General features: G+C 44.8%; 1 protein-coding gene across 1 annotated transcript; it reads left to right on the top strand.

Moving 5' to 3' along the window:
* The first annotated feature begins 2,248 nt into the window (after positions 1 to 2,248).
* ATP6V1G1 (ATPase H+ transporting V1 subunit G1) lies at positions 2,249 to 12,567 on the top strand. Its single transcript, XM_004088807.3, has 3 exons — positions 2,249 to 2,576; positions 7,128 to 7,228; positions 11,761 to 12,567. Exons 1-3 carry the CDS (start codon positions 2,495 to 2,497, stop codon positions 11,932 to 11,934), a joined length of 357 nt encoding a protein of 118 aa, XP_004088855.1. The 5' UTR covers positions 2,249 to 2,494; the 3' UTR covers positions 11,935 to 12,567.
* The last annotated feature ends 1,347 nt before the right edge of the window (positions 12,568 to 13,914 follow it).

The raw sequence follows: 13,914 nt of genomic DNA on the forward strand, positions 1-13,914 counted from the left end.
GGTGGATCACGAGGTCAGGAGTTCAAGACCAGCCTGGCCAAGATGGGGAAACCCCATCTCTACTAAAACTACAAAAAAAATTAGCCAGGCACGGTGTTAGGCACCTGTAATCCCAGGTACTCAGGAGGCTGAGGCAGGAGAATCACTTGAACCCGGGAAGCGGAGGTTGCAGTGAGCCGAGATCGCGCCACTGCACTACAGCCTGGGCTACGGAGTATCTAAAAAAAAAAAAAAAAAGAAAAAAAGAAAAAGAAATAAGGTACATTTGCAGAAGTATAATCACTAACTCAGATGTTATCTTATGTGTAAAAGAGGCAAGGATTAGTGTAATTTATCCTTTAAGGAATATAGTAACTCAGGCAGGAGACATGGGGGCCCATGTGCTCTATTCTGTTTTATCTTCAAAACATCTTTCCAGTCCTGTTTCTCACATCAGAAAAGGATAGAAATTCTGTTCTTTCCAACCCCACTGCTACGTCAATCAAATGAAAATGTCCTGAGCCATGAATCCAGCTCCTGGAGTGCAGAATCTTTCTATCAAGAAAAATTCTGGCATTATTTTATGTTCTCAGCACTTGGTGGACTCTAAGAGGTCACCTGGTCCTTTCCTCAGCCCACAAGATTCCGGCAGAAGAGCAGTAGCTCAGAGGTTTTACTCTGCAGCCCTGACTGGATTCAAATACCGTCTGTGTGTTAATAGGGGCATGACTTTTGGCTCAGAGACTTTGGGACTCTCTGAGCTTCAGTTTGGTCAATATAAAATGGAATTAGTATCAAAGTTAATGTGAGGAGTGAGTGAAGCGATGACAGGGACTGTCATATTGTAAACTCAAACCGTGGCTTCCTATTTCCCTATTCACGGTGGATGGGGAGATATCTCCGTGCCAAGTTGACCCCCTCCCCAACTCCGCACACGCTGGTCCTTTCTCCCTAATCATCTCCCACCGCCTCCATCCCCCACTATCCTTTCCTGGGTAACTTCTTATTCTTCAGATCTTATTTTATTTTTTAAAAATTTTTATTATTTATTTACTTATTTATTTTTGAGATGGAGTCTGCTCTGTCGCCCAGGCTGGAGTGTAGTGGCGCGATCTCGGCTCACTGCAACCTCAGCTCCAGGGTTCAGGCGATTCTCCTACCTCAGCCTCCTGAGTAGCTGGGATTACAGGCATGTGCCGCCACGCCCGGATTTTTGGGTTTTTAGTAGAGGCCAGGTTTCACCATATTGGTCGGGCTGGTCTCAAATTCCTGACCTCATGATCCGCCGGCCTCAGCCTCCCAAAGTGCTGGGATTATAGGCGTGAGCCACCGCGACTGGCCTATTTTAATTTTTTAATTTTAATTTTTTTGAGACAGTCTTGCTCTGTCGCCCTGGCTGCAGTGCAGCCTCCGCCTCCCGGGTTCAAGCGATTCTCTTGCCTCAGCCTACTGAGTAGCTGCAATTACAGGCGCGCGCCACCACGCCCGGCTAATTTTTGTATTTTTAGTAAAGACGGGGTTTCACCACGTCGGCCAGGCTGGTCTCGAACTCCTCACCTGAAATGATCCGCCCGCCTCGGCCTCCCAAAGTGCTGGGATTACAGGCTCGTGAGCCACTGCACCTGGCCTTCAGATCTTAAACACCACTTCCTTGGTACAGCATTCAGAGACACCTCCATATCCCTCTCCCCTTACTAAAGGTTCCTTCTTACAGCACCCTGCATTTTTCCTTCATGACTTTATCACAGTTTGTAATTGTCTATTTATTTTAATTAACCTTTGTCCGTAAACTGTGAGCTCCGCCGGGACCTTGTTTGTCCTGCTCTCTGCTATGTCCTCAGTATCAACAGTGGTCTAGGATCACAGCAGGCTTTCATTAAATATTTATGGGAAACAGTCCAGTCCATTCCTGAACTCGGGTTCAGAAAAGGATAGCGACCTGTCCAAAATCACACAGGTTAGCGGCAGCCTTGATCCCGAGTCTCCTAACTGGCAACCCAAGACTATCCCCGGAACTGGCAAGAATCTTCCTAAACTACCCCCTGATAAAATTTTGAGTGCCAAAGAAAGTCCCAGAAAGGGAGGGAGTAGAGCAGTGTGGCGAGTAGGAGGAAAGTGATTTGACTTGGCCCCTCCTCTCTTGATGTTAATGTGAGCATACTGCAAACTGAGAGACTATGGCAAAAGCGACGTGGCAGGGCGGCTACGAAGTGACCAGCGACACGGCAGCCATTAAAAAAGGCCAGGGAGGGGAGAGGGGAGGAGAGTGGAGACCCTGCGCAGGCGCAGTCGAGGAGCTCCGCTCCGTTCTCCTCCGCCCCGCCCCGCCCCATCTCTGCCGAATCACAGAAGTCCAAGAGCGGTCAGCTGATGCTACGCTGCGCGGTCACGTGACAACGGGGGCGCATCGCAGGCGCAAGGAGCAGGCGCAGATTGTGGGCGGCTGTGTCAGCTGACCCAAGGGGCCTTCGAGGTGCTTTAGGCCGCTTGCCTTGGTCTCAGAATCGCTGCGGCCATGGCTAGTCAGTCGCAGGGGATTCAGCAGCTGCTGCAGGCTGAGAAGCGCGCAGCCGAGAAGGTGTCCGAGGCCCGCAAAAGTGAGTTTCAGGGTGGGGGTGACCGGCGTGGCGCGAGTCGAAGGAAGACCGCTGGGCCGCAGGTGGTGGGTAGATTAGGCCCGAAAAACTGCGGGGTGCGGGCGTGGGTATAGTCGCGGAAGGTTGTGTGTTTCGAAGCTCTTGCGGATCGCCTGGAAGCCACGATGTGAGATGGTAAATTGGGCGTGGAAACAATAATGGGTTACCGTCCTTGGGGCCTGGAGGCATGTGAAATGGGCTCTCCAAATGGAGCTCTTTGTTCTTCCCCTCTCCCACTTAACTGCTCCGGGGTGGTCAGTCTCGGTGAAGGGACCCAGCATCCACACAGTTGCTTGGTCTAGAAACCTGGAGTCCTTCTTGCCTCTTCTCTCTCCCTCGTTTGCCACCTTTAGTCGGTCGCCAAGGCTTGCGTATCTTTCACTTTTTCCCCCATGTCTACTACCAGCGTCTTAGTCCAGGACACCAGTTTCTCTAAAGGTACTGTAGTTGTCTAAATCGTTGGCTGGTGTGTATGTGTGTGTGTGTGTGTGTCTGTCTGTGTGTCTGTGTTTCTGTCTAATATGTGGCAAGCGCAGTGCCCAGTGCATCAGTTGTCTCCCCTAACGTGGCATTCAGTGTCGCAGTGAAGGAAGCAGGTATTGGGTCGGTTAATTAATTGCAGGAGAGATGAGGACTGGAGTGGAGAAATGTAAGGTTGCTGAAGAATTTAACAGGTGAGTTTAATCTAGACTGGGGACTGGAAGAACCCGTTCTAGTGCCCTCCAGTCAATCCATTCTCCTCTCTGCAATCAGTCATCCTTCTAAAATGCAAATATGTGACTTCCTGCTGGTAAGGAACAAAATAAATAAGTGCAGATATGATTTCCTTACCGCCTTTGCAGTCAAACGTTTAGTGCCTGCAGAAGAAAGCTCAAATTCCTTAATGAAGTTGGGGAGGCTCTTGTGGGTCAGGCCTGGTGCTTTCCTCCAGCCATACTGAATCGTTGTGGTCCCTCAGAAGCATCATGATTTCTTTCACCTGCAGGTTTTGCGCACGCTGTTTCTTCTGACGTGAGAAGCCTTTTCCAATTCTCCTCCCCTTTGTTCTCTGACCCTTAGTCTTCCATCAGACCTCAAAATTTAGGAAACACTTCTTCCGGGAAGCCTTTCCTGACTCATGCTTCTCCCCGGGACTAGGCTTGGAGTCCCTCCCAAGTGCTGATTTCTGCCACTGCCGTGCAATAACCTGTTTGTTTATATGGCTCAGTCACTAGACTAAGCTTCTGGAGAACAGAAACTATGTCTCATTTAACTTATGTATCCAATTTCCCATCTGGTGAGAAAGATGCTTCTATCCCTATTTTGCAGATAGTAAAAATGAGGCTCAGAGAGAAGTGATTTATCCATACCCTGGGAAGCAACATAGTTGGGACTCAGAAGCCTCTTTTTCCATGCAAGGCTAAGATACTGATCTTAGTAATTCCTTGGTGTTTCTCCTAGTATAGGAGTTACTCTGTCTGACATCCAACTAGATTTCAAGCATGTCTCCTCTACTTGTGCAGTTAGGGGTTGTGTGGTACTTGGAAAGCTTTCTTTGAGGGTGTTGGAAATGGGAAGAAGCCTTTTGTTCTTGCTCCGGTGACTGGAAAGTTCTTTGTTCTTCCCAGAATATTTCCAGTCATGTCCTTGATAGAGTATTTCCAGAATGACTTCTCAGACTTTGTGTTCTTCTGATGGCTCATCAGTAACAGAAGTTGTATCTGTCGGGAGGGATAGGAGAATAGACTGGGGAAGTGCAGGAAAAAATGCTTGGAATATGGTAAGAATAATTCTGAGTGCCCTAGTCAGGTAGGATTTATGTTTTATACCTTTATCCTGTCAAGCCTGGTGCAGGGTTTTGTATATCTCAGGTAGCTGTGAATTGGTTTTAAAAAGTATTAATTTGGCTGGGCGTGGTGGCTCACGCCTGTAATCCCAGCACTTTGGGAGGCCGAGGTGGGTGGATCACCTCAGGTCAAGAGTTTGAGACCAGCCTGGGCAATATGGAGAAACTCCGTGTCTACTAAAAATACAAAAATTAGCTGGGCGTGGTGGTGTGCGCGTGTAGTCCCAGCTACTTGGGAGGCTGAGACAGGAGAAATGCTTGAACCCAGGAGGCAGAGGTTGCAGTGAGCGGAGATGCGTCCCATGGCACTCCAGCCTTGGGGACAGAGGGAGACGCCATCTCAAAAAACAAACAAAAAAACGAAGTGTTAGTTTATGGCTAACATACGTCTCAGATTTTTTTTTTTTTTTTTTTTTTTTTTGAGACGGAGTCTCACTCTGTCACTCAGGCTAGAGTGCAATGGCACCATCTTGGCTCACTGCATCCTCCACCTCCAGAGTTCAAGAGATTTTGTGCCTCAGACTCCCAAGTAGCTGGGATTACAGGTGCCTACCACCATGGCCATGTCTACTAAAAATACAAAAACATATAAATTAATACATGAATAAAATTTTTGTATTTTTAGTAGTAGAGACAGGGTTTTACCATGTTGGCCGGGTTCGTCTCAAACTCTCGGCCTCCCAAAGTGCTGGGATTACAGATATGAGCCACTGCACCTGGCCTGTCTCAGAATTGTTAATAGGAACAGAGGTATTCAGAAGAACTGCAGTTTGAAAATTTGCCTTTCTTGATTTATAATTATGGTTGATTTGCCCAGTTAAGAGTTGGGAAGAGGCAGTATGTAAAATGGTCCCATCCAGTTTTTTAATGAAATCATTGAGTTGGACTTTAAATTTTTTTTTATTATTTTTTATTTTATTTTATATATTTTATTTATTTATTTTTTTGAGATGGAGTCTCACTCTGTCGCCCCCAGGCTGGAGGGCAGTGGCGTGATCTCGGCTCACTACAACCACTGCCTCCCAGGTTCAAGCAGTTCTTCTGCCTTAGCCGCCCGAGTAGCTGGGACTACAGGTGCCTGCCACCATGCCCGGCTGGTTTTTGTGTTTTTAGTAGAGACGGGGTTTCACCATAGTGGCCAGGTTGGTCTCGAACTCCTGACCTTGTGATCCGCCCACCTTGGCCTCTCAAAGTGCTGGGATTACAGGCGTGAGCCAGCGCGCCCGGCATGGACCTTAAAATTTTAAAAAAGTTTGTGTTAATGGCATATTTCATTGGAGTGAAACAAAACACTGGCTCCCATATGTAAGGCCCAAGATATACGAGATTTAAGAGAAATATGATTTTCTGTTTAAATATTCTTGATTTTTAGAGGCCCCTATCAAAATTGAATGTTGAAGATGTTTGCCAAAGGCAGTAAATGATATTATCTTGAGTTACAAATGCAGGGAGCCATGGGAGTTGGGAGTGATGTCTTGTGAAATCATGTGGAGCTACTGTATAATGTTCAGGCCATGAGTGTTATTTATAGATTGTTGGTTTCAAAAGTATCTTTAGCTTTGAAATATAGCCCGTTATAGCTGATGGGAGGATAGCATGTGAAGGATTGGGGTACAGGTGGCCGAAGCAGACAGTAGTAGGCCAGAAATAATACTGGAGTGAATGTGGACTTGCAGAAATAGTTCTTGGAGTGCTTAGAGAGAGACCCGTTAATTGTTTCAGACTAGCGTCAGGGAATGTTGATGTCATGGGGTCATTTCATTACAGGTCCAAAGTTCTGTTCTGAATCAGGAGGTGGAAGGTTAAGTTCCTTTTCATTCATCCACATGGGCTCTAGACAGTTGATATACAATGATGTACAGTGATGTATAACAAAGCTTAATTTTAGATGCAGGATGTCTTTTGCTCTCAAATAAATATGTTGATGGTCTAGAACCCCTGTTTTTTTTTTTTTTTTATTGGTGAGCGGAGACTCAAAGCAGAGATAATATGTTGGCTGTCCTTGTGGTCTGTTTTCATGTAGACTCTAACCAAACCTAGAGATTTTTTCCAGCTGTATGTTAAGCCACTCACTTCTAGAAACCAAAATACCTGTGTCTCCTCTCAGCCCCTTGTGCAGTCTTACTGTCCAGTGCTCCTCATTCAGCATTCCTTCTCAGTCACCACTGTTGTTACTTCCTTGTGACAGGCACTGCTTTTAGTTTCCAATGTTATATCATATAGTTGGTTCATTAGTTACATTATAGGTTGCCGTCCCTTGGGAGCTTATTAGCCTTCTTGCTAAGCATCTAAGTAGGGTTGCAGCTTTAATCAGCATCATACTTACTCCAGTGTTTACTTCTGAAGAAGAGTTCCCTAGATGGTTAATGTTACTCATTTTATGTTGGTTCTTAATAGTTGAGATTGAGAGAATATTCTGACACATTCTACAATTTTTTTCCATCTTTTTAATGGGCTATAGTTATAGAAGCTATTCATTTTTGTCTTGTCACTTCCTAGTTAAGTACAGCCTATAGGAGGGAGGAACCTGTACTGTTTGTTAGCTCTGAATTCCCTCTTTCCCATGCACATCTCTTCAGACTGTGTCATAATTTATTCTTGGCTTATTGTTATAATATACCATCTTGTCTCTGCTTGCTTTTCTACTTTTAACCACTTCCTGATATAGCTCTCTCCTTTGAAAACAGGAAAGAACCGGAGACTGAAGCAGGCCAAAGAAGAAGCTCAGGCTGAAATTGAACAGTACCGCCTGCAGAGGGAGAAAGAATTCAAGGCCAAGGAGGCTGCGGTGGGGCACCATTTGTTTTTGTTACTGCTTTAGTTTCTGATCCTCTGTCCCGCCAAGGCTTTCAAAATATCCAGCATAGCTCAGAGATCCTGGTCGAAGTTTGAAAATGTGGTAGTTGTGTGTTTTATTGGCTGCTCAGGCATCTGTCTTTTAGGATGATCAGTTTTTCCATTCATATTGATTCCTAATTTTCATTTATTCACTCATTTAACACGTATCTGTTAAGCAGTTAACCTGCGCCAGGTACTGTGCTAGATGCTAGGGATCAGTTGTGACCAGGAATAGACATGGTCCCTTCCCTCATGGAGTGTAGCTTACCATCCAGTGGTCAGGGAGACTCAGTAATACAGTACAAATCATGCAGATCTACAACTGAAAAGTGCTGTGACGGTCATAAACATAAATCAAATGGAGCCCCACTTTAGTATAGTGTATATAGTACAGACATTTACCAGTGATATAGGCTATACCATGGTGCATACAATAATAGTACAAAAACAGATCACAGAGAGTACAGAGGAGGCAGGGACAATTGTGGAAAGGGGAAAGGACGGAGAAGGGCCTCACAGAGAAAAGAAACTATCAGGACTCTTGGGTGCAGGTAACAAAATATAATTAAAACTGATTCTAAATGGGATGTATTGGCCTATATAATTAAAAACCCAAGAGCTTAAATAATATGCTCAGGACTTTCACTCACCTCTGTGTTTGGCTTTGTATCATTCTCAGGTTCTACACTGGCCTCTAGTAGTTCCAGCATACACACTTCCAGGCCCAAGTCCAGTGATTAAAGGCACATACCTCCCTCTTTGCATTAAGTAGCAAAAATTTTGATCAATTTTTTATTTTTTCTTTTTAAGAGACAGAATCACACTCTATCATTCAGGCTGTAGTGCAGTGGTGTGATCATAGCTCACAGTAACCTGGAGCTTCTAGGCTTAAGCGATCCTCCCCTGCCCAGCCTTCTGAGTAGCTAGGACTATAGGCATGATCCATCATGCTCAGCTAATTTTTTTGTTTTTGTAGAGATAGGGTCTTGCTGTGTTGCCTTGGCTGGTCTCGAACTCCTGGCCTCAAGTGATCCTCACATCTCGACCTCCCAAAGTGCTAGATCATCTTTGTTCTTGGCAATTACAGTGCCATTAAAACTTGGCTGGGCACAGTGACTCACACCTGTAATCCCAATACTTTGGGAGGCTGAGGTGGGAGGATTGCTTGAAGCCACAAGTTCAAAACCAGCCTGGGCAATAAACCAAGACCCTGTCTCTACAAAAAAATAAGACAAATACAAATAAAACTTAACATGTTTCTTTGATTCTTGAACTGGGGCTGATAGGTGCTGTAAGTTGTCAGACTGCTCATAAAACAATGTAGAAATACCCTTGTGTCAGGGCAGCCATCATCTTCATTTATTTTTTATTTTTTTTCTGAGACGGGGAGTTTTGCTCTTGTTGCCCAGGCTGGAGTGCAATGGCACGATCTCGGCTCATCACAACCTCTGCCTCCCAGGTTCCAGCAATTCTCCCACCTCAACCTCCCGAGTAGCTGAAATTGCAGGCATGCACTACCATATCCGGCTAAATTTGTATTTTTAGTAGAGATGGGGTTTCCCCTTGTTGGTTAGGCTTGTCTCGAACGCCCGACCTCAGGTGATCTGCCTGTCTCGGCCTCCCAAAGTGCTGGGATGATAGGCGTGAGCCACCGTGCCCAGCCCCCCCCCCCCCTTTTTTTTTTCCTTTCCGAGATGGAGTCTTGCTCTGTCACCCAGGCTGGAGCGCAGTGGTGTCATCTCGGTTCACTACAACCTCCACCTCCCAGGTTCAAATGATTCTCCTGCCTCAGCCTCCCGAGTAGCTGAGACTACAGGCCTGCGCCACTATGCCTGGCTAATTTTTGTATTTTTAGAAGAGATGGGGTTTCACCTATGTTGGCCAGGCTGGTCTTGAACTCCTGACCTTGTGATCCACCCACCTTGACCTCCTAAAGTGCTGGGATTACAGGCGTGAGCCACCACGCCTGGCCCGTCTTCATATTTTTACATTCTTTTTTCTTTTTCGTGGCACAGGCCTAGGAGGTCCCAATGACATGTGCCCTCATATTCTTACATTTTGTGCTGTAGTTGATTGTAGAGATGGTACTGGTATTGCACTGTAAAGCACAAGCTCTGATTCCTTTTTTCTTTCTTTCGAGACAGTTTCACTCTTGTTGCCCAGGCTGGAGTGCAATGGCACGATCTTGGCTCACTGCAACCCCCACCTCCCAGGTTCAGGTGATTCTCCTGCCTCAGCCTCCCGAGTAGCTGGGATTACAGGCGCCCACCACTATGCCAAGCAGTTTTTTTTTTTTTGTCTTTTTAGTAGAGACAGGGTTTTACCATGTTGGCCAGGCTGGTCCTGAACTCTTGACCTTAGGTGATCCACCTGCCTCAGCCTCCCAAAGTGCTGGGATTAGAGGTGTGAGCTACCATGCTCGGCCAAGCTCTGAATCTTTCTAGCAGTGTTCCATTGTAACCTCTTTAGTTTTTGAGACAACTTAGTGGAGCTTGGCATATGGTTTATATTCAAGAAACAGGTAATGGGGTTCTGAACATAAAAGAATGAGTTAGCAACTGAGCTGTTAATGAAATGCCCCAGGAGATTCCTGTAATACGAACAGTTATAGTATAGTATGAAGAGCCCTAAGGGCACAGTGGCTCATGCCTGTAATCCTAGCACTTTGGGAGGCCAAGGTAGGTGGATCGTTTGAGCCCAGGAGTTCAAGACCTGCCTGGGCAACATGGTGAAACCCTGACTCTACAAAAAAATACAAAAATTAGCCGGGCATGGTGGTGTATACCTGTAGTTCCAGCTACTCGGGAGGCTCAGGTTGGAGGATGGCTTGAGCCCAGGAGGTGGAGATTGCAGTGAGCCAAGATCGTGCCACCGCACTCCAGCCTAGGCAACAGAGTGAGACTCCATCTCTTAAAAAGAGAAAATGGAGTGATGAAGTCAGGCACAGTGGTGCACACCTGTGGTCCCAGCTCTGCAGGAGGATCTCTTGAGCTTGGAGTCTGAGGCCATCCTGGGCAACGTAGTGAGATCCCATCTCTTTGGGGAAAAAAAAAGAGGAGTGATAGCCTCCTTATAGGTCGTTGTGAGGAATAGGTAATGTGAGAGAATCCTTTGCAAATTAATATACAAATATACAGGGATGTTATAGTGAGGCAAGAACAGGTTAGGTGAATAAAAGGGGTCAGACAAAAAAGTTACTTCTTCCAGAACCTTATAGGTTAAGTTCTAATAAAGAAGGCACAGCAGTTAACAAAACACTGGCTGTATTGTGAAGACCATAGAAGGTAAAAGAAAATTCATGTCAGTGTGTGTGAAATTGCTAAGAGAAACTGAAGAGGTAAGATGTTTACAGTAAAAATTCAGGTAATAAAAAGGGGCAGGCCGAGGCGGATGGATCATGAGATCAGGAGATCGAGACCATCCTGGCTAACATGGTGAAACCCTGTCTCTACTAAAAATACAGAAAAAAAAATTAGCCGGGCGTGGTGGCTGGCATCTGTAGTCCCAGCTACTCAGGAGGCTGAGGCAGGAGAATGGCGTGAACCCGGGAGGCGGAGCTTGCAGTGAACAGAGATCGTGCCACTGCACTCCAGCCTGGGGGACAGAGTGAGACTCCATCTCAAAAAAAAAAAAATAAATAAATAAAGGGCGTGGGGGCAGCAATGAGAAATTAGTTTTCCTGCAGTCCTCCTCAGTGCCAGTTACTGTTAACAGGTTTCTTTTTTTATTCTTCTAGAATATTTATATTTGCAAGAACAGATGTGACACACTAGTGAATCCACTGTTGAACTTAAGAACTAAAACACTAATCAATAATGGTGAAACTCCTTGTATATTCCTCCTAAATTGTATCTTCCTTATGTTTATTATTCTTGTTTGGAGATGGGGTCTTCTTGCAGTTTTGCTCAGGTAGGGCTCCAAGTCACGATCCTCCTGCTTCAGTCTCTCGAATAGCTGAGACTACAGGCATGCACCACCATGACTGGCTTGTGTTTATTATTATTTAGGAGTTTTTAAAAACCTTGTATCTCCCTGCATTTAAAACCACAGGTACAAAAACATACTAACCACATTGATACTGTTGTATATCTTGCTTTTCCCCCTCCTTAAACTGTATTTTACAGTTCACTGCAATTCCTGAATAGTTCTCTTGCACAGAAGCAAGTTGAGTTTTTAGGTGGATTCCAGTCTTTGGTTAAGGCTATATAGCAGATTCTTAGAGGAGAGATGCAAATACATGTCTTTGGAATGATTTCCTAGCAGTGGAAATGCTGTGTAGTTTACTTTTGGTAGATGTGGCTTCCATTAACTCTGGGAATACCTCACATGTGCTCCAGCCATGAGGTCATATTGCCAGCTTCTGAGTATACTGATTGATGAGCCTGGGTTTCTCCAAAAGTCAGCAAGTAGCTTACGAAATGAACCTGACCAACCAGAGCATTGTTCTGATAATCCCTCTGTGACATCACTCCCCATCTCCAGGCACTGGGATCCCGTGGCAGTTGCAGCACTGAAGTGGAGAAGGAGACCCAGGAGAAGATGACCATCCTCCAGACGTACTTCCGGCAGAACAGGGATGAAGTCTTGGATAACCTCTTGGCTTTTGTCTGTGACATTCGGCCAGAAATCCATGAAAACTACCGCATAAATGGATAGAAGAGAGAAGCACCTGTTCTGTGGAGTGGCATTGTAGATGCCCTCACAAATATGAAGCTTAGCACAGCTCTAGATACATTCTTATGAAAAGGCATTAAATTATTTCCATATATAATAGGTCCTTCCACTTTTTGGAGAGTAGCAAATCTAGCTTTTTTGTACAGACTTAGAAATTATCTAAAGATTTCATCTTTTTACCTCGTATTTCTTAGGAATTTAATGGTTATATGTTGTCTTTTTTTCCTGTGTCTTTTGGCTCAAGCAACATGTATATCAGTGTTGACTTTTTCTTTCTTAGATCTAGTTTAAAAAAAAAAAAACACCACATAACAATTCTTTGAAGAAAGGAAGGGATTAAATAATTTTTTTCCCTAACACTTTCTTGAAGGTCAGGGGCTTTATCTATGAAAAAGTAGTAAATAGTTCTTTGTAACCTGTGTGAAGCAGCAGTCAGCCTTAAAGTAGTCCATTCTTGCTAATGGTTAGAACAGTGAATACTAGTGGAATTGTTTGGGCTGCTTTTAGTTTCTCTTAATCAAAATTACTAGATGATAGAATTCAAGAACTTGTTACATGTATTACTTGGTGTATCGATAATCATTTAAAAGTAAAGACTGTCATGCATTTTTCCCCGTTCTTTTTTTTTTCCTTGTCTCCGTGACGACCAGTGGTTCTTCATTTTTGATCCTGCGAAATGCACTTTGACCCAGATGGTCTGCAGAACTTCACTTAGGACATTAGCGCACAAATAGCACACGTATCACATACCCATTTATATACATAATTAGAAAATGTGATACATGTGTCATGTGATTTCATCCAACAAATGTTTTGGGAAACAGCAAGCAACTAGTCTGTAGGTTGTCTTTTCTCTAGAGATCCTTGTCCTGGGACAGCCTGGGGCAAGTTATTAAGCATATTTCCTTCCTGGTGGGCTAGATGATGTGCATTATACCTGCAGTACCTTCACATTAGCCCTTACAAGTTAAATGTTCTGTGGCCGTCTTATCCGAAAGTCTGTCTTTGGTTGCAAAAGTAATTTCTTGTAGGTAAAAACAGTTGAAAGAACATGGGATTTCCTTGCTTGTTCTGATACAATACAACTAGATGACCTTAAAAACCTTTATATTTAATATGACTCAGGATTTTATTTTTCAGACCACTACTGTCTCTAGTTACTGTTTCATTTCTCTGTTCCTTTTTAATAGAATTCCTCAAAGAGTGACTGGATGAGCTTTTCCTGTTTTTTTTTTTTTTTTTTTTTTTTTTTTTTTTTTTTACTGTTAAAACCCTCAAGGCTTGCTGTGCCACTGAAGCTGTGTGTCAAGATCAGCAATGCTGTCCAGGTTGAGACAGCTCAGGTTGAGAAAGCTCATCCTCTTCCTCCTTGACCTTCAGTACTCTGACAGGGTTGACCATTCCTTCCTTGAACCACCTTTTTTGAGACAGGGTCTTGCTCTGTGGCCCAGGCTGGAGTGCAGTGGCCTGGTGTGATCTCATCTCACTGTAACCTCCATGTCCCAGGTTCAGTTGGCCCACCTCAGCCTCCTGAGTACCTAGGACTACAGGCACATACCACCACACCCAGCTACTTTTTCTGTTTTTAGTAGAGACGGGGTTTCTCCATGTTCCCTGGGCTGGTCTCAAACTTCGGGGCTCAAGTGATCCTCCTGCCTTGGCTTCCCAAATTGCTGGGATTACAGGTGTGAGTCACTGCACCCAGCCCACTTTACTTAGCTTCCATCGTGCAGTATTGTGCTTCCTTGCTTTTCATTCTCTCCCTCATTCTCCCTTCAGCTTTTTTTTTTTTTTTTTTGAGATGGAGTCTTGTTCTGTTGCCCAGGCTGGAGTGCGGTGGCACGATCTCGGCTCACTGCAACCTCTGCCTCCCGGGTTCAGGTGATTCTCCTGCCTCAGCCTCCCTAGTAGCTGGGACTACAGGTGTGCGCCACCACAGCCAGTTAATTTTTGTATTTTTAG

Source organism: Nomascus leucogenys, chromosome 8, assembly GCF_006542625.1.
Source record: "Nomascus leucogenys isolate Asia chromosome 8, Asia_NLE_v1, whole genome shotgun sequence".
NCBI lineage: Eukaryota > Metazoa > Chordata > Mammalia > Primates > Hylobatidae > Nomascus > Nomascus leucogenys.